A 21,224-nucleotide genomic window follows, 5' to 3' on the forward strand; every position below is an offset into this window, starting at 1 on the left:
GGGCCAATTTAGGAACGGGAATGGGAGGGGAGAACTTGGTAGAGGAAGGCGAGCACAGGCACCCAGACTCGCCGCAGCTCGGCGGGCCCCGGCGGCGGGCTGTGGGCGGCACCCGCTGCGGAGCCGCCCCTAGGCCCGCCCTGCGGGCGCGGCTGACCCTGCAGTTACATAACAAACCTGAGCCGGCGGCTGGAGAGCGGCGCGGGCGGAGGCGGGGCCGGGGCGGAGGCGGGGCCGGGGCGGGGCGGGGCCGGGGCCGGGGCCGGGGCGGGGCCGGGGCGGGGCGGGGCCGGGGCGGGGCGGGGGCCGGGCCAGGCCTGCACCGGGCCAGGCAAGATGGCGGCCATGGAGACGGAGGCGATGCCGCTGACCCTAGAATCGCTGCCCACCGACCCCCTGCTTCTCATTTTATCCTTCTTGGACTACCGGGATCTAATCAAGTAATTGAACGGCGCGGACGGCAGGGGAGGGGGCACGGGGGAAGGAGGTGTTGAGGCAGGAGGGAATGAGGCCCGGCCCGCGGACAGGACCCCGACTCCCACGGCAGCCAGAAGGTGACGCCAGGGCCACCCTTATCCTGCAGAGCCTCCCGGGGAACCGGACGAGACAGGAGCGGAATGGGCCACACCCTGAGGTCTTCCTCCTGTCCAGGGCCCACGCCCGAGGAGCGACGAGAGCCCTTTCTCTTAGGCCTCGACGAGGCCCAGTTGGAAGGCAGGGAGATGCTGCTCCCCGGTGCCGCCCCGCCGCGCCCTCGCGGGCCCCAGCGCCCGTCACCCGCTGGCCCCTCCGACCTCAACTGGGTCAGGCCTGGTCCTGGCCGCTTTGGAAAAGCCTCAGGTCGGGCCCAGCGCTCTTTGCTGCCTGGGCGCCGGGCCTGCGGAGTCTGGCGTCGTAGTGGGCAGATGGGGCGCCCGAGAGGAGCCAGGCTACCTCCTGACCGCCCCCCCCAACCAGGTGCGACTTCCGCGAGGCCGTAGTCGCTAGTAGGGCTCACTCTCTCTCGGACTTCAGCGCTTGAGAATTACGTTTTGCTCTCAGCCTAACTTCTCACTGTTGGATTATGGTTTTTGGTACTGACTTCCGGTGGTGCGATACAGGTGACCCGTTTTTCTCCCGTGCGTTTTGGGTTTCCCGCATCACAAACGTCTTTTCCAAAAGTAAACACCTATTACCGTGAGGGTGGTTAAATACCCAGTTCCTTCAGAGTTTGGGACTGTGATGGTGGAAGAAATGGCGCTGTCCTCCTCCCCTCCCTTCTCCCCCTCCCTTCGAGTCAGGACTGTTTACACCCTTGACAGCTGGTGGCATGGTTCTGAGTTTTTTTGTGCCACCGCATATGTTTGCATTGGAGGGAAAAAACGCCCTTTTAGGATGATTAGGCGAGATTTTGTTTTTATTAACCATTGGATTCTAGCCATTTGATAATTGTGCCCTGTGCATTAGGACTCCTTTTAGAAATACAGCCTCCTTGGAGTTTCAGATCGCTGTTGGTTGGCCTAGCTAAGTGGTGATGGAGGGATAACCCGAGTTTTTGGCTGCTACATATATTAGTACATACCAAGACTTATTTTTCTTTATTCAGGTTTGTGCCAAAGCAGAAAACCAAAATTTATCTTTACTCAGGAAAAGACTTTTCCAACTGCAGACTGTTTTCATCTGAAATATTCTATTGCTATAGTATTACAAATCTAACCACCATCCTCTTCTATCCATGGGCTACATTGCTAAGACATGCTGGGTTTTGTCATTTTCCTGCTGAAAAACCTGTGATATCCTTTTGTTGTTTACAGACTATAACCCAAAATTTCTGGGGGCATCTAAGGCCCTTATTATCTATCTCATCTAAGGCTTTCAGGCCCTGTTTATTCTTCCACTATCATCTTTGCACAGTGTACTCTATCCAAATTAGACCTCTGCCTGTATACCACACACTTGTGTTCTTTTGTTCTTTAGTTTAAGCTCTTTCCTCTACCTGGAATGCCTGTCCCCCTTCTCTCAACCTGGCAAGATGGAATTCCTTTAAGACCTCCTCTCTTGACTACGCTTTCTACCTTCTTCCTTCCTGTGCAGAATTTGTTTTCAATGCTAGATAGACTTTGCAATTCCTGAATATAAGGACTTTTTTACCTTGTTTATATCATTTATTCAACAGGCTTTTTTTTTTTTTTTTTTTGAGTTCCTACTGTATGCCATTCTGTTAAATGTTGAGGATACAATAGTGAACATGGCAATAAAGGTCCCTTGTGGAGCTTACAGTCTAGTGGGCAAGAGGGAAAAAGTAAACAAGTGCATAATTACGAGAGGTGCTAAGTGCTATGATGGAAATGAATTATTCTGGTTAGGAATGGGGAGGAGGGACGATCCAATTCAAATTGGATTTGCTGCTGTATGTGAAGGACAACATAGAGGAAACAGAGTGTTCAGAGGCTGACTGGGTGACAGCATGGCCTGTTGGAGGAGCTAGAAGGCTAGTATGGCAGGCAATAGGAAGTGACAGGCAAAGTGACTTGAAATGAGGCTGTCCAGATGAGGTGGGACCTTGTCAGCCAAGATGAGATCAGATTTTATTCTAAATCCCTTAGATAGCAGCCTTTTAAACAGAAGTGGCCTGATTGCCCCCCCCCCCCGCATAATTGTTTAAGAGGGTAAATTGAGTTGAATACTATCGAATTTCATCCACAGAAAAGTTTCTTGTGTCATACAGCTTCTTTCCTGCACCATACAGCCCAGCTTTGCCAAGTGCCCAACCCATCGCTAAGCCCTGAAGTTTTGAGTACATATTTGCTGAACTGGATTGGATTGAATAGGCACATTGGGATCATCATGTTGTATCAGCTGCATGGTCTGATTCTGAGATTGCATGATGCCTTCTTCATTCCAGGATGATTTATTGTGTACCATTTTCAACCCTCATTGTGCAACTAAATCACTTGTGGCCCCTTTAAAATATGCAAATATCTATTCTTACCCCTAAAGCTACTGAATCAAGGTCTCTAGACCGAGTTCTCAACCTTGGTTGTGCATCAGAATCCCCTTTTGTGCTTACACTAGAGATTCTTTTATGTTGTTTAACTGCCAGGGGAGGGAGATGGGTCAAAAAAAGGGAATGGCACCTAATTCACAAAACTGGAGGGATTTCTATGCTTACAAAAGTTAGCCTATCTGCTGAGCTTGGCAGAAAAGGATGAGGATGATGTTTCTGTAATATCTGAAAATGGAACTAAGGCTATTCTGTTTATCACAGATTGGTTTTTAACATGCCATCCTCAAAAAAAAAAGGAAAACAAAAAACATGCCATACTCATGGGCTTGTTAATTAATTAGCTATTTCCTGAGCGAGATCTGTGAGTACCTACTTTCTGCAACTTGTGATTCTCTTGTGAAAGGGTGAAAATCATTTCCCTAATCTTAAATTCCTTTTGCCAAATTAATAGTGTAGGGTAGTATTTACAGGATTGGAGCACTACTGTGTAAGAAATCTCTATATAGTAAGGAAGTTATTCCAAAGTTCCATGTTTTTGAGCAGCTGATACTAACTTGTGTAACTAGGAATATTGAGTCAGCCCTGTTATAAATCCAGTACCTTTTTAGTAGGTGGGCTCTCCAATAGTTATAATTTATAAGTGTTTGTGGGGAGCAGATGTAGCTCAAGTGATTGAGCACCTGCTTCCCGTGTACGAGGTTCGGGGTTTGATTCCTGGTACTTCCTAAAAACAAAAAATAGATGAAAAAAAAAACAACTCACATTAGGGAGCAGGTGTAACTCAGTGGTTGAGTGCCAGCTTCCCATGTACAGAGTCCTAGGTTCAATTCCTGATATCGCCTCAAAAAAAAAAGAAAAGTATTTGGGGCTACTTTAAGAAAAAATTACGAGACCTGTGGATTATTAGAAAAAAAAAAAAAAGCCTCACAGCCCTTTTAAAAAATCCAGTCTATTTACATTAATAGATTTTCTTCCTATATCAATAACATTTCTTCCTTATTTTACTTTCTTTTGACTACTCAAGCAAATACCTTGCGAAGGGCTGGCTTAAACAGTGGGAATTTATTAGCTCACGATTTTGAAGCTGGGAATAAGGCATCATAAAGGCAGTGCTTTCTTCCTGAAGACGGGTATTCTGGGGCTGAGCCGGTGATGCTTGTTTGGGCTGCTTTGTAACATGACAGTGCAGGTGGTGGCTCTTCCTGGCTTGTTGACCTTCAGTTCTTACTCGCTTTGGTTTTCTCTCTGCCGGAGTTTCATTCTGCTTATGAAGGACTCCAGTAATAGGATTAAGACCCACTCTGTTTGAGGTGGGACACTCCTTAACTGAAGTAATCTCATCAAAGGTCCTACTTACAATGGGTCTACACCCACAGGAATGGATTAAGTTTAAGAACATGTTTTTCTGAGGTACACAGCTCCAAACCACCACACTCCTATATGTAGAAATGATGACTGTCCCCATAATAAATGTCAGAAAGCTTCATTTCAGATTCATTCCAATGTATATATATATTTTATACACTGTCATATGAAAATTACAGTGGTGGAGAGGTTTGGGGATTTGTATGTAATCTCAACTTAAGAGTTCCGTAGTCACAAGGTAATTATACTAGCTAACACCTTGAACAGGTTTTAGAAAATATTGTTTTGCAATTATAAAGATAGAAAATGGAAAATACAGAAAAGCAAAAAGGATAAAATAAAACTTGCTGAATATTTTAATCTTTATTTTTAAATTGTTTTCTTATTTTCTTTTATACTACCCATGAATCTCATTTCTGCCAGTTGTTGCTATGTCAGTCGAAGACTTAGCCAGCTATCAAGTCATGATCCGCTGTGGAGAAGACATTGCAAAAAATACTGGCTTATATCTGAGTGAGTATGCTGGGGAGCAGGTGTTCTTGAAAGTAAGCCCTTGACCTCTGTAACACTGTCTGTCCTGGTTTTCCTAACTCTCTAATAACCCTTCCCTCTATCTCCTTTGATGGCTCTTTTGCCTGCCAGTAAATGTTGGTTTTCGCCAGTGTTCTGCCCTTATTCCACTGCTCTTTTCATTCTGTGAAATCTTCTGTACGGAATGTTATGGTTTATAGTGACTATCTTTGTGCTCTTAACTCCCAAACCTCAATCTCCAACCCTCACATCCCCACTGAGCTCCAGACTTATTTGTACAACTATCTTCTGGACCTTCCATTGGTTCCCTGAACTCAGTAAATGCTAACAAATTCAACAGAATAAAAGTGTAGATGATAACAGATCTATAAAACATTGGGAGGAGGAAGAACTGGGAAGGGGAATTTTCAAGTATCTTTCACTTTAGGGTTTCAGTAGATAATTCAGTAAAATTGATAAATCAAGAAGTAGAAGCATAAACATTTAGCATTATTTAGATAACTTATAGAAATAAGGCTTCCTTTGAGGAACTAGGCTGAGAAAACAGGAAGCTAGTTTTTCATAGGTTCTTTGGTACTTTTGGTTTTGACAATATGTATATATATTATTTAGATTAATAAAAAGGTGCTTCCCTTCTAATCTCCCTGTACAGCTTCTTCCCCTCTCCTCCCCCCATCTGCCCCCCCCAAAAAAAAAAAAAAACAACCACCCTGAATTGTTCTTCTTTCTCCATCCCTAAATGTGATCCTCCTTCATTCCTAGTCTTCATGACAGCACCCAGGCATCAAGCCAGAGACAGAAATCATGCTAAGTCTCTTCTCTCTTTTCTCTCTGTATTCATTCAAGTACCAAGCCTTGAATCTTCTGTTACTTTCATCTTAGTTACCAGTTTTAGTTCAGTTCATCATCTCTTACCAGAACTACTACAAAACCCTCCTAACTCCTCTCCATGTCTCTAGAACTTAATCTGCTCTCCCAAACCACAACCATGAATCTGCTTTTTAAAGTCTCCTGCTCAACCCTTCAGTGGCTTTCCAGTCTCTACAGGATACAGTCTAAGCTCTTTAGTATGTGGCTACCTTATCCTCTATCACTTCTTATTCAATTTATACTCCAGTATACTGAAATACTTAATAGTTCACTGGAGACACATTCCTATTTTACATATTTCCATGTTTTTGCTCATGCTGTACCCTCCACCTGAGCAGGAACTTTCCCACTGTTTTTTGTTTTTTTACTCAGTAATTCTTACTCGACCAGTAAGACTCCTCCATGAAGCCTTTCTTGAATCTTCAGGTTAAGAGCCCTTCCTTTGTGATCTCAGAACTCTTTTCGTCAACAAATCTGCCTTAGCACTTAACTGCAGTAATCTATATAACTTTTCCTCCCTGATTAGACTATATATACTTTTTGAAGGCAAAAAAATATGCCTTTCATCTTCAGTGGCTAAAGGGACACTTAATAAATGTTTGCAGAATTGTAACAAAAAGAAATGTTGAATCTAATACAATCCAGTGTAAATGTGTCAGACTAATCCTGTTGTAGAATTAGATTCTAAGTATTCATTCTCTAAAATAGAAAAAATACAAATACCTTTTAAAATTTTATTGTAGGCATATTTTTAGGATCAGTTTTGAAATCTATACCCCACGTACTATTTTCATTTTATTTTATGAAGAATTTAAAAACTTAGGAAAAAATAAGTAAAAAGAAGGAAAATAACTGACTCATAATCAATCCCCCATGCCAGCAATAACTCCTGTTAAAATTTTTGATGTGTGTATCACTTTTTGCTGTCTAGCCTACATTTGTGACTGAAGTAAATCAAAAGAAAAACAAAAGTAATCATAAATTCCCAATAAAATATGTTAAGTATGTACAATATTTGCTAATGTCATCTTAAGAGCTTTTTTATCTTTTTTTTTTTTTTAATCTTATTTAGGGAAGAGAAAACACAGAAGAATCAGTGTTGGAAATCTCTCTTCATAGATACTTACTCTGATGTAGGAAGATATATTGATCATTATGCTGCTATTAAAAAGGCCTGGGATGATCTCAAGAAATATTTGGAACCTAGGTGTCCTCGGATGGTTTTATCTCTGAAAGGTACTGGGAATGGAGGGCCTTTCCCCTTTTTAGATACTGTTATTATAGGTTCGTTTAAATAACCGTGCGTCTCCATCATCTGTGTTGATCTGTGCATTTGTACTAATCCAATACTATCTTGTAAATTACATTTGGCCAAGGGAGTAGAAAGCCAATATTTCTTAAAGGACAATGTACCCTTGCTCTAGTGCTTACCCTATTCTTGCCCATGCTGGTACCCATATGGTTATTTATGAGAAGGGCGAGGTGAACCCCTTTATTCTAATATTTGTTTTATATAAAGAAACAGTAATACTAAGATTGTTTGAGGATAACTAGTGATTTCTTAAAAAAAAAATTTTTTTTAATTGAAAAACTTTGCCCCCTCTATTAACCCTCTCTCCTATTTTCAGTACACATATGTGAAAAGAAATGTTTTTTGGCAGGCTAATATTTGGAAAGAACCTGGTTCTTTCAGAATGTAAGATAATATATTAGCATAATATTAGCAAGGAAAATTTTTATCCCTGTTTTGACTTTTACAGCACAGTGTAACTGAGATTTGAACTGGGGTCTATTTGACATCAGAATCTATGCTTTTTCTTCTATACTGTTGTCCAATTTTGGCAAGAAATACTAAAAGCCATTTCCCATTGATTTGATATCTTAATTTATGCCCATGAAAATGCATTAATAGATTATAGATACTATCCTTTTTAGTCTCTTATGTTATTTCAAATGTCTCCAGTGAAAGGAATAGTACACATTTGGTTTTCCTAAGCTAAAATTAGGACCAGCTCTTCACAAATGTTTTTCTTCCTCTGGAAAATGTCTTTTTTGAAACAGCATTCCATTTACAATTCATATTTTCACTGTAACCTCCCAAGCAAATATTCCTTTCATACAAATCATGATTGTAGATGTTTATAATTGCATTGTTAGAGGATAAAAGAAAGAATGACTCAGCAAAGAGTAGACTTTGAAGAAAAATACCCTTGATAAAGAATTTTAATACCTTATTTTCTTAGATGAAAAGAATAATATAATTTGTCTGAGATGTGGGGTTATATACTTTCAAGAAGAAAATAATTCTGAAAATAGGTATTTGGTGGCAATAAGTAAAAAAAGATTTACATTAGCTATTATGCATTAAACACAGAGCTAGGCACTAAGCTAAGTACTTTATAAATATAATTCCATTTAATTTTCAAAAATCCTTTGAGGTAGGTAATTACTATTTGCATTTTTTAGGTGAACTACCTAAGTCATAGAAAGGTAAATTGCAAAAGACAGAGCTAGGATTTAAATATAGGGCTGGCTCCCGGGTTACAGTCTTAACCATTGCTTGAACAGAAAGAGGCTAGCCATTTAACATATTTTGTTTAAAATGCCTTAGTTCTCTTAAAGAGCTAGTCCAATAATTGGGCATTTGTAAGAGACTATAGACATGATATTCCTTAGGTATAGAGTTTCTAATAAAGGGAAGAAAATAAATACATGTAGCAACTGCTTACCTTTTTTGCACTCAGTTTGGTATTCCCATCTCCCTACTCACTGTCCTTTACCTAGTGTTTGGAGGTGAGGTTGTCAAAGAATTCCTTGATAGCCCTGCTTTTACTCCCAGGTGCCAGTTCTCTGGGGGTTTTGCCATGTGTTGGAGTACGTTAAAGCCTCTTTAATATCTAGAATGGTGGGGACTCTGGGAACTCCAGACCTATGAATTTTAGGACTCAGGAACTTAGCTGCTTAACCAGATGCCACAGTCCCTGATTTAATTTCAAGATTCTAGAGGTGGCTGATACCAAATAAAATTGGAAAGCATTGGGCTTAGGAAAATTTTTATGAAATTGAAATTATGGTGTATTAATGTTCATATCATACATCGTTGAACATCATATTTACCTTAAATTTGGCTTAAAATTTAGAGTTGAACGCGACCATGGAGATCCTTTACATCGGGTTGGCAGACTTTTTCTGTAAAAGACCAAATAGTAATTTTTAGATTTTGTAAGCCAGATAGTCTCTATTATTACTGCTCTGCTTTTATAGTGGGAAAGTAGCCAGATAGTACTTACCAAATGGATGTGACTGTGTTCTAATAAAACTTTGTTTGAAAACAGATGGCAGGCCGGGATTTGATCTGTAGGCTGTAGTTTGCCAATACCTGATTTATACCAGTACCTTCATTTTACAGGTGGGAACAGGTGACTTGTGCAAGGTCCCATAACTAGTAAGTGACCCATATGTGACATTGACAGGGATGGAGCTCTAATCTAGGTTTCTTGGCTTTTAGTAACCTTTTTACTGCTTCTTCATACAAATAGACTAGGGAGGAAAGAAGGTAAAAGCACATTTATCAAGTGCCAATAAAGCACTCTTTAGGTACTTTTGCATTTTGATGTCTTATTTAATCCTCACTCTAATTCTCTTAGGAAAGTGACATTATCCCCTTTTACGGTGAGGAAATAGGATTATGAAGGTGAAATATCTTGCCAGAGATCACATAGTAAGTAGTAGAGCTGAGATTTGAACCCTGGGTTATCTGGCTCCCAAATTCTATTATATTAATACTAGGAGGGAAACGGACTTTGGCCCAGTGGTTAGGGCGTCCGTCTACCACATGGGAGGCCCACGGTTCAAACGCCGGGCCTCCTTGACCCTTGTGGAGCTGGCCCATGCGCAGTGCTGATGCGCGCAAGGAGTGCCGTGCCACGCAGGGGTGTCCCCCGCGTAGGGGAGCCCCACGCGCAAGGAGTGCGCCCCATAAGGAGAGCCGCCCAGCGTGAAAGAAAGAGCAGCCTGCCCAGGAATGGCGCCGCCCACACTTCCCGTGCCGCTGACGACAACAGAAGCGGACAAAGAAACAAGACGCAGCAAAAAGACACAGAAAACAGACAACCGGGGGAGGGGAGGGGAATTAAATAAATAAAAATAAATCTTAAAAAAAAAAAAAAATACTAGGATGCCTCTTTAAACTTTGTTTTTACTGTATTGTAAACATATATTTCCCTTTTTGCCTTTAAAAATTGTTATTACTTTTTTTTCTATCTCACTATGTCTTTTCTTCATGTAATTCTTGGTTTCTTAAGATAACATGTTCAATGTCCAATATGTAGCACATAACCACATAAATATTCATTTCTTTCCTCATCCAGCGTGCTGGATCAGGCAGCCATTCACCTTGGTTCCTTTTGTACTAAACTTTCTTTTAAAAAAATAACCTTTTTATTTTGGAATAATTTTAGATTTACAGGAAAGTTGCAAAGATAGTACAGAGAATTCCTGTACACCCATCGCTGAGTTTTGGATTCCCACAATTTACCATCTTATATTACTCTGGAACAATTGTCAAAACTCCAAAGCCTTCATTGGTGCTTTGCTGTTAACTGAACTCTAGACTTTTTATTTGGATTTCATTAGTTTTTCCATTAATGTCCTTTTTCTGTCCCAGGATCCAATCCTGACTACTTCGTTGTATTTAGTAGTCATGTCACTTTAGTCTATGCCATGTCGCTCTGATCTATGACAGTTTCTCTCAGATTTTCCTAGTTTTTTATGACCTTGACAGTTTTGAAGAATACTCAAAATTACTTTAAAAATCCAAAATATAATCCAAAGTTTGGAGGAATACTAATCAGATATTTTGTAAAATGTCCCTCAAATTGACTTTGTCTGATGTTCTCATGATTAAACTGGGATTATGGGTTTTTAGAAAGTTTACCACAGAGGTAAATTGGCTTTCTCATCACATTCCTGAGAGTACATGATATCCACTTGACAACACCGGTGATGTTAAACTAATGTACAGAAATATGCATAAATTTTAAGTGTTCAACTTCAGTGAATTATAATTTGAACATGCTCATGTAGTATCTTCTGGGTCAGGAAGTAGAATAGTATCTGCATTTAGAAGCCCCCTTCCATAGAGGTAGTTTTCTGTGTTTTTGAACTTAATATAAATTGCACAACTGAGTATTTTGTATGAATTATTTGTTTTGTTTGTGATTCAACCTTGTAGTGTGTAACAATAGTTCATTTTTGTTGTGGTATAGTATTCCATTATAGACAACAATTTATACATTCGTTCAACTAATAATGGATAGATGTATTATTTCCAGTTTTTGGCTTACAAATAATGCTCTAAATCTTTTTATTTTTTTTTTAAGATTTTTATTTACACACCCCTTGTCGCTTGTTCACTGTCTACTCTCTTTTTCCATTCACTGCACGTTCTTCTGTGTCTGCTTGTCTCCCTTTGTTGCGTCATCTTGCTGCACCAGCTTTCCGTAGGTGCAGGCCATTAGTTCTCCACTGGCACGGATCATCAGCTCTTCACAGGCGCAGGCCATCAGCTCTCCGCAGATGGGAGCCAGCTTGCCTTCACAAGGAGGCCCTGGGAATCGAACCCAGGGTCTCCCATATGGTAGACAGGAGCCCGATCACTTGACCATATCCACTTCCCTCTGAATCATTTTTGATATACATATGAACGCATTTCTATTGGGTAACTATCTAGGACTAGATTTCCTGGGTTATAGAGTGTACTTATAGAAACTTCAGGAGAAACTGTCAATTTTCCAAAGTAGCTTTACCAATTTATATTCCTACCAATACTTTAATGTTGTCATTCTTTTTATTTTAGCTTTTCTAATGGGTTTGTAGTGGTGATGTTAATAAGTATTGCTTGGAAATGTAGAATAATGACAATTTTATTTCTAGCTTTTCAATCCTTATATTCTTTTTTTTCTTCCTCATTTTCTTTATTGCACTGATGAAGACTTTCAGTACAATGTTAAAAAGAAATGATGATAGTGGCATCTTTTTCTTTCTGAATGCAGAGGAAAAGCTTTTCACTTTTCACCTTTACATATGATGTTTGCATTAGTTTTTTGTACATACTATATCAAATTGAAGAAATTCCCTTGTATTCCTAGCTTGGGAAGAGGGTTTTTTGGTTTTTATAATTATATTTTTATCAAATGCCATCTCTGCCTTGTGATTTTTTTCTTTCTTTTGTAGTTCTTAGTTCTTTATTTTTTATTTTATTTTTTGCCATGTGATTATATGATTTTTTTCCTTCATTCTGTTAACATGGTATATTATAGTGATTGTTTTTCTGAATGTTAAGCCAGTTGTGTTTTCCTGGAATAAACTTACTTTGATTGTAATATGTTATTCATTTTATATATTATTAGATTTGATTTGCTAGTATTTTACTGGGGTTTTTACATCTTTGTTCACAAGAGAGTTTGGCCTGTAATTTTCCTTTCTTGCAATGTTCTTGTCAGGTTTTGGTATCAAGATGATGCTGGCCTTGTAAAACAAGTCGGGAAGTCTTGCCTCTTTTTCTGTTCCCTGGAAGAGTTTATGTAAGCCTGGTCTTATTTCTTCCTTAAATGATTAGTAGAATGCATCAGTGAAGCCATTCAGTCCTGGAGTTTTCCTTGTGGAAAGGTTTTAAATTAAGGATTCAATTTCTTTATTAACTATAGTATTATTAAGATTTTTTATTCTTATGTCAATTTTGATAAGTTTTGTTTATCTTGGAAATCCGTTTTATCTACATTTAAAATATACTGGTTTTTCATAATATCCTCTTATCTTTTTAATGCTTGGTGACTCTGTAGTGATATCCCTTTTTCCATTTCTGATATTAATTATTTGTGCTTTTTTATTATTCCTGATCTGTCTTGCTAGGTAGGGGCTAATCAGTTTTATTAATCTTCTCAAAGAACTAGCTTTTGCCTTTGTTGATCCTCTCTATTGTACTTTTGTTTTTTGTTTCATTAATTTCTTTATTGCCATTCTTCTCTCTTGGAGCTTATTTACTTTTTTTCTTCCTGACTTTAGATGAATGCTTAGATCATAGATTTTATCCTTTCTTTTTTTTTTTTTTTTCCAAACACATTTAGGGCCATACATTTCCTTGTAAGCATAGCTTTGGCTTCATCCCACAAGTTTTTTGTTTTTTTGTTTTTTAAAGAAGGTACTGGCTTTGAACCTGGGACCTCTGCAAAGCAAGTACTCAGCCACTGAGCTCTTCCTGCTCCATTCCCGAAGTTTTAATATGTTGTGTTTTCATTATCATTCCATTAAAAATATTTTCTAATTTCTTTTAATTCCTCTTTGATCCAGTGGTTATACAGAAATGTATTGCTTAATTTCCAAGTATTTGAGACTTTTCTAGTAATCTTTTCAATTTTAATTTATAGTTTAATTCCACCGTGATCAGAGAACATATCCTATATGTGTTTAGTCATTTGAAATTTATTGAGTTACTCTGTAGTCCAGCATATGATCTATCTTGGTAAATGTTTCATGTACATGGGAAAATGATGTATATTATGCAGTGTTGGGTTCAGTACTATATGTATGAGTAGGTAAAAATGATTAATCTTGTTTAAATCTTTTGTACCTTTATTGATTTTTTTTTTTTTTTGTCTTCTATTTACTGAGAAAGGTATATTAAAATCCCACACCATGGTAGGCACAATTCTGGATAGTCACCAAGATTCTTGACCCATAGTGTACATGCTTTGTATAATTGCCTCCCTTTTGAATGAGTGGTACTGTGCATATATTTCACTCCCATGATTAGGTTACCTGACAGAGGTGAAGAGATTTTGCCAATATAATTAAGATCCCGAATTGAATATGTATAATCCAAAGGGAAATTTTTCTGAGTGGGCTTGATCTAATCATGTTGAGCCATTCAAAGTGACTCTTCCAGAAGTCAGAGGGATTCCTGTTGACTTTGAAGAAGCAAACTGCCATGTTGTGGAGAGGGCCACACAGGAGGGAGTGGCAGGTAGCCTCGAAGAGCTGAGGACCTTCTTCCAGCAGCCAGTGAGCTTGGAAGAGGATGACAAGCATAAGATGTATAAGAAAAGAAAGCAACCCCAGTTGACCCTAGGGTTTTATCCTTGTGAGACCTGAGCAGATGATCCAGTTGAGTCATGCCCAGACTTCTGGCATACATAAACTGTGAAATAGTAGATGGCTGTTGTTTTAAGCTGCTAAAATTACGGTAATGGTTAAGCTTTTGTATATTTATCTTTTTCCCATTTTAGTTCTGTCATTTTTAAAAGTACATTTTGAAACTCTTATTAGGTACATAAAATTTAGAACTGTAATATATGCCTAGTGAATCTAACATTACTCTTTATCATTATGAAAAGTCCTCCATTAGCTTTAATAATGCTGTTTGCCGTAAAGTCTGTTTTCTCTAATCTTAGTAAAGCTATTCTAGCTTTATTTTCTATATCTGTATCTTTAAGATGTGTCTCCTGTAGACAGTATGAGTTTTGATTTTTAATTATTTAGTTTAGGTTTTTAGTTTAGTTAATTTCTTAGTTTATTTGGTTTTTAATTATTTAGTCCATTTATTTTAATTATTAATGCATTTGAGTTTAAATATACCATGTTATTGTTTGTTTTTTATTTGTCCCACCCATTCATTGTTAATTTTTTTACATCCTTCTTAATTCTTTTATTCCATTTTCCTCCTTTCTTTAATCTTTTACTTTTTTAAAAACCTGATTGCCCTAGAGATTGCATCATGTGTCTTTGAGTTATTAAGGTCTAATGCAAATTAGTATTTTTATCACTTCCTAAATAATAGAAGAACCTTTGGAATACTTTAACTCCAGTTATCTCCACCTCTTGCCTTTTGTATTATAGTTTTTTAAAAATTTTAATGTATTTAAATCCCTGAAAACATAATTATTTTATATATTTGTTATTATTTTGGTTTTACCTACATATTTATCTTTTCTATTGCATTTTATTCCTGCCTGCACCTTCATGTTTCCATCTGAGATCATTTTCCTTCTGAAGAATTCTTTTTAGGATGAGGGACTGTTGAATTTTTCAGGCTTGTTTGTCTAAAAATGTGTTTATTTCATCTTCACTTTCGAAGGATATAAACACTGGATATAGAATTCTAGTTATTTTTTTCCCCAGCACTTTGAAGATACTCTTCTGGTTTCTCTTGTTTCTGTTGAGAATTTAGCTGTCTGCGTTACTCGTGTTCCTTTGAAGTTAATTGTATATCTTTCCCTGTTTGGCTGCTTTTAAGATTTCTCTTTGTCTTTGATTTTTAGCAGTTTTCCAATGATGTAACTAGTAATAGTTTTCTTCTGTAATTATTTTCCATGGAGTTTATATAGTCCTTCTTGAATCTATGGCTTAATGTTTTCATCAGTTTTTCTCTAGTATTATCTCTTCAATACAGCTTCTGCCTATTCTGTTTTTCTCTCTTCTAGGATTCTAACACGTGTACATTAGACGTTTTCACCATGTCCTATGTTTTTTACACTCCTTTTCTGTATTTTTCCATCCTTTTTTGTATTCTTACTTAGTTCTTAATCAGCCTTAAACTTCTAATTTGCTGTTAATCTTCTCCACAGTGTTCTTAATTTTAATTACTATATTCTTTAGCTCTAAGATTTCCATTTGGTTCAGTTTTATAATTTCTAGCTCTCTGCTGAAAGTGTCCATTTTGTCATTTAAATCATTAAAGCCCATATTTGCTAACTCCAATATCTTAATGTCTTATGGATTTGGTTTTATTTTCTGTTTTCCTCTATCTCTTTAGTCATATCTTGTCTTCAAATAGGCCTAGTTATTTTTTATTGCTTGCTAGGTATAATTTGAGTTTATGGGTAATGTTATTTTCTTCAAGAGATTTACTTTTACTTTTGCTGATGAGTGAATGGATCAACTTAATCCAATCAGGGTTTGGTATAATTGACAGCTAGACTTTAGTCCTCATGAGGACCAGTCTGTTTCCAGTTCCCCCTTTTTCCTCAGACATGGCCCCTCCGGAACCCAGGCAAAAAACCTTGGGTTTTCCAGATCTCTTTGTCTTTTGTGGACCCTGTGCTACAGTTTTTACCTTTCAGCCCTTTGGTGCTACTGAAAGCACCACTCAGCTTCTTGGCCTCTCAGCTTCACATCTTCATTCAGAATTGGCAGTTGTCTCAAAGACAAGGTGGCTCCAGATGCCAGGCTAATCTCTCTTTGTTTCCCTCTTCTCGATCCTACCAGTTCTCACTGCCTTGGTAGTTCTCCAAATGCCTTCAAACCATATTTGTTTTTGTTGTTCAGCTTTTCTAGTTGTTTTCAGCAGGAGATTTGATCTGACAACCTGGTGGACTATTGCTGGAAGTGAATCTCTTCTCTTGGTATTTTTAATTGTTTCATGCTCTTTAAAGCTAAAATTTGTGGCAAACTTACAATTGACAAAATAGAATTCATGTTAACAGCCTCTTCACAGCATGCACTTATACCTTATGTCCTTTTTTTCATATTAAGAGACTATACCCTTGAGCAGCATCAGTTTGCAAAACTCTGGATGTCTTTTTTTTTTTTTTTTAATAAAGAACAACAACAACCACAAAAAGCTATGACTTTATTAGATTTAGAAAACTCATTTACAACCCTGAAGTTTGTGCTATACTAGGAAAAAATTATTGTGGATCTCATTGGTGTCCACCTTCCCATATTTTACTTAGTGCTGGTATTTTCCTGTTAAGAAGAAACTGAAGAATTAGCCTGCTCAGTGCTTCAAGTGGCAGAGCCAATCTAAAGTGATAAAATCTTTCCCTGCATTTTACTAGCATTTTACTGTATACATTTCACTTTATTTCAGTAGTACATTTTGGACAGAATTCACTTCTTATAAGATTGTTTCATTGGTTAGCAGATTGATTGTATTTCTTTTTAGATTGAAGTCTTATTATTTCTTCACATTTCTCTATTTTGTGTGTCTTTGCAGAGGGTGCTCGAGAAGAAGACCTAGATGCTGTGGAAGCTCAAATAGGTTGCAAGCTTCCTGATGATTATCGATGTTCATATCGTATCCACAATGGGCAGAAGTTAGTGGTTCCTGGGTAAGACTTTCCTAGTTTTGGTTATGTTTAATAATGCAAGTTATTTTCTAGAATGAGAGTAAACAAATTATATTTATATTTACCCTTTACAGATTAAAGGAGTGTAAGAATTCCCTCTTCTCCCTTACACCAATCCATAAGAAAGAATATATAGCTTGAATTCTATATCTCACAGAAATATCATTTCTACCAATGCATAGATAAAATGAAGTCTGGTTAGGGATGGGGGATATGGGACATGGGATAGATGTATGTGTGTACTTTAACTAAAAGTGTTCAGAACCCTTGAAGTACTTATCTTTTTCCAGGCCAGGGAAATTGTTTTGGGAAGCTTGATGCATATTATGTGTAACATACACATTTAAAGCAATAATTTTTTCAAAGGTAGATAGACTAAAGTAAAGAAAGTATAGTTCTGTCTCATTGAAACACAGCCTACGATTGAGTGGCCTATTTTAAACTCAATTCTAAAGAAGACATAGTCATTGTGGAACCTTTTAGTAAAAAGCAGACCATGTAGTAGCTATCACATTCACTCAGTTTTAGAAACTTTATGCATTGAATGGGTCTTCTCTTTTTGTACTTTTATGAAATTAATCTACTTGAGAGATATTGCATTTGTGAAATAACAACTTAGCTTTGTTCTTATTGGTACCTGTTTCCCTTTGTGTGTGAAGAAGAATTTGACTATCTGTTACCATTTCAGGTGAGGGTTAAGTGAGTGTAAGGAATCCCCAGAGGTGATCACACTGAGATTACAAGATAGTATTCAGAAATTAAATATTAGACATGGGTCATAACTAGAAAGTTAGGACTAGATAAGATTAAGTAAGATTAAGTTCTTGGCTGTTTTTTTTTTTTCCTGGGCCTGTTTTCCTGTCTAACTGAAACTTGATAAAGTTGAAAATTCATTGTATTTAAGAGCAAACAGGAGAGAATACTTGCCCAGAACTGACCTAGAAAATAGGTCGTGAATTTCAACGTAGGGATTTTTATATATAGCTCAAGTAATGAAACTTAGGATAATGATCTCATTAAAGACCATGTAGACCTTGGCACCTGTATGACTATCATGTATATGCAATGAGATTAATTTATACCCCATGGATTCAGAATTTATGAAAATTTGGGCAATATTTAGGCTGATTCACATTTAAACTGTCTGATATGGTAAACTAAAGGTTGTACCAAGATAAAGGTATCAGAGGGAATTTACCCATTTAAATATTAAATTAGTCATGCATACCTTTATGGCAAAACAATATATTGTAGCAAGACATTCTTTTATGTACTGTATTTCTTTCAAAAAGCCTGAAATTTAGGCTTTTAATTTAAATAAGCATCTTCTTTCCACTCAAGTTTGAATTTAATATGTAGAAACTATATAGTGGTTTGGGTTATTCCCAGCTTAGAATTGACATGTTGATCTATACTTGTAAATTTTTCCATGTGAACTTATTAATCAACAAAAAGACAAAACACAGCTGCTTGTTTGGCACTGCAATTTATTAAATTTTTGTACTTGTATTCCTCTCAGGTTGTTGGGAAGTATGGCACTGTCTAATCACTATCGTTCTGAGGATTTATTAGACGTCGATACGGCTGCTGGAGGTTTCCAGCAGAGACAGGGGCTGAAATATTGTCTCCCTTTAACTTTTTGCATACATACTGGTTTGAGTCAGTATATAGCAGTGGAAGCTGCAGAGGGCCGAAACAAAAATGAAGTTTTCTACCAATGTCCAGTAAGTAGGAAATGTCCAGTAAGCCATCAAATGTGGCTTTCAGATATGTTCTGATGATTGTATAAATATGTGTACATTAGTTATTTTCAGGGTTGTAGAGGATTTTAGAATGGGAAATGCTTTTCATAGGTCTCTGAGATGTGACTGTATAAAACATTTAAAGAGATTATATAACTTTCAATTTTTTCCCAAGCATTTTCATGTCTTTTATGTCATTTTTGATCAGATACCTCTGTAAAGTTGGAGGGATGGTGATTTAGTCTCTGTTTACCAAGAGAAGTGACTAACCCAAACTTGTTCAAGTCTTTTGATTCTGAATCCAGAGACCTTTCTTCTAGGATATTAGGCCGTATATCTTCTTACCTTAACTTCCTAATTGTTTTCATGAAGGATAATTTCTTAGTTTTTTGTAATAGTAATAGCGCTATACAAATGTTTTAACTATTCTTGCAAGGGCTTTATAGAGAGAACCCAAATGTAGAAATCATAGGAACAGGAACTGAAAAGTATGAAAAGTATCAGAGTATTGGTTGGAGCACTGAAGTTATTTTCTTTTTATCTGTTTTGTGTTATATCCAGGAAAGAATATGAAGAAATTTAAAACTGCATTTTTATCAATTATAACATTCTTTTTCTCCCTTAGGACCAAATGGCTCGGAACCCAGCTGCTATTGATATGTTTATCATAGGTAGGGGGAAGAAAAAAATCTTTCTTTTCCTTTATGCTTCCTGGTCAAAAAATTAAGTTGGTTTAAAAAAAAAAAAAAAACTACAAAAAAACTGCTTTTCAATTATTTGAGCAACTAGCAATTTTATTCTTATACTTCTTCAGTCTTGCTTTTTATAAAATACCACATTTAGACGCTCATTAGAATGGGACTTAGATTTTGTTTGAACTTGCTTTCTATTTGGGGGGAAAAAACTGTGCCCTTATCAGTCTTGAGCTCTTAGGACTCTGTTATAGAACAGGAAAATGTACAGAATTTCTGTGAATGGGTGTATGTTCTCTTAACATGCACTTATATTTTCCATCTATCAGATTAGTGTATAATCTGGAGATAAAAGTATATATATCTCACAACTCATACTCTTTCTCTTTTGATGCCAATGCTGAAGTAAGATACTTGTAAGTTACATTAGAGATCTCAGAGGCAGCAGTTCTCAGAGATCAGTATACACTATGTACTTTATAAATAGCCTCTGACACCTGTAGTTTTTCTTGTCCTTGAAAGGCTATTTCTTATAAATTTCTGAGAATCCTTCCATTTGTGTGCAAGTGTAGCTCATCCCTTTGCTATTCACACAATTTTGTTTTGCTCAGATTTTGATCACTTAAGAAAAGCTTCCTGACTCTCCATTCTGCTTTTTAAAGGCAGTGCTGGCACATATTAAACATCCCTATCTATTAACAATGAAGGAACTTTGTAGGCTAAGGGGCTATTGTTTCTTATAATTGGATTCTTGAACAGAATAGTAAGTTTCCTTTTGTTCTTTACTATGTCATGTTCCAGGTTTGTAGTATACTTCATAGCACCAAGAAACCTCATCCCTAGTAAGTTATAAAAAGCTTTTAAACTTTGGCCCTAGCTTTCACTCTGATTCATAGTCTGTGATTTCTAAATAAAGTACACTCTGAGGGTTATACCCATTCTGCTGGCCCTCATTGGCATCTTTGCAAAACACATACTTTCAGAGATGGTCATCATGGCGGTAGTCCAGTGGTTCTCCTCACTTTGGTAAACTGAAGGCTGCCTATGCTCTAAAGGAAGCTGCCAGCCAGGCTGTATGAGCTTCTTACTCTTAGTTTGATGTTAGTCTGACACGGTGTAGAAGACACCACCGCTATAGCAGACCACTATGGTCTGGTAATACTATTTTGGTAGCTGGGGTTTTCCCAGAATGGGAGAAGAGAGCAAAGCAAAGGATTTGGTATGCACTGAAAAGAGATGAGTTGGAAAATTGTTGCTAGGAGGTAAGATGAGAGAGCAGCTCCTAGGTAGCTTCCTTTAAGCTAACTTGATAAAACCTCAGTACAATCAAAGAAATTCTAAAACATGCGCTTACTTTAAAAGATAGACCACCTTAGAACACATAAATTTCATCTTGATTCAACTAAGTTTGACTTTCTTGAAATTTTTGGTAACATGTAGGTAGCATCTTCTAGTGTTCAGTGCACTATTAATAGAAATTAGAAAACTGAGATTTGCATTAAGTTTAATAGTGAATGCTGCGTTCTCTATTATCTTAGAGAACATACTTTGGTATATATTGTGATAAATTAAGGTATATTAAAATACACCGTGCCAATTTCTTTTTTATGTAAGCCATAAAAATTTTATTTTTTTCATCTAACATGTTATTCCAAGAAGTATACACAATGATTTTTCAAACTCTTTTGGAGAAATTACTGATTCTGAAAACTTAAAACTGTGTCTTCTATGAATTTTACTTATTGGCATTATTCATATAGCTTCTTAATATCTTGCTCTCAATAGATAGATGCACAGTGGTCATTTGAATACAGTAGCATTAATAAATAATGGTTTAGAATGGGCCAATATTAGATATTGAGAAAAGAGCCAGCTTAAGTTTACCCTCTCTCAACTGAAGCCTTTAAATTTT

At 37.2% G+C, this 21,224-nt stretch overlaps 1 protein-coding gene across 4 annotated transcripts in view; it reads left to right on the plus strand.

Annotated features, from left to right (window-relative positions):
* Positions 1 to 286: 286 nt before the first annotated feature.
* The window catches only part of FBXO3 (F-box protein 3), a 40,255-nt gene continuing 19,317 nt past the window's right edge, over positions 287 to 21,224 (plus strand). For 2 of the 4 annotated variants that reach the window (XM_058305585.1, XM_058305588.1), the window contains exons 1-6: positions 303 to 440; positions 4,775 to 4,864; positions 6,825 to 6,988; positions 16,746 to 16,860; positions 18,398 to 18,602; positions 19,246 to 19,291. In XM_058305585.1, coding sequence (XP_058161568.1) covers positions 337 to 440; positions 4,775 to 4,864; positions 6,825 to 6,988; positions 16,746 to 16,860; positions 18,398 to 18,602; positions 19,246 to 19,291 — 724 coding nt within the window. In that variant the 5' untranslated portion in view covers positions 303 to 336. Of the gene's footprint in view, positions 441 to 4,774; positions 4,865 to 6,824; positions 6,989 to 16,745; positions 16,861 to 18,397; positions 18,603 to 19,245; positions 19,292 to 21,224 lie in introns of all 4 variants that reach the window. The other 2 variants (XM_058305586.2, XM_058305587.1) reach the window with 2 other exon arrangements.

This window comes from Dasypus novemcinctus, chromosome 10 (assembly GCF_030445035.2).
Source record: "Dasypus novemcinctus isolate mDasNov1 chromosome 10, mDasNov1.1.hap2, whole genome shotgun sequence".
NCBI classification, from domain to species: domain Eukaryota; kingdom Metazoa; phylum Chordata; class Mammalia; order Cingulata; family Dasypodidae; genus Dasypus; species Dasypus novemcinctus.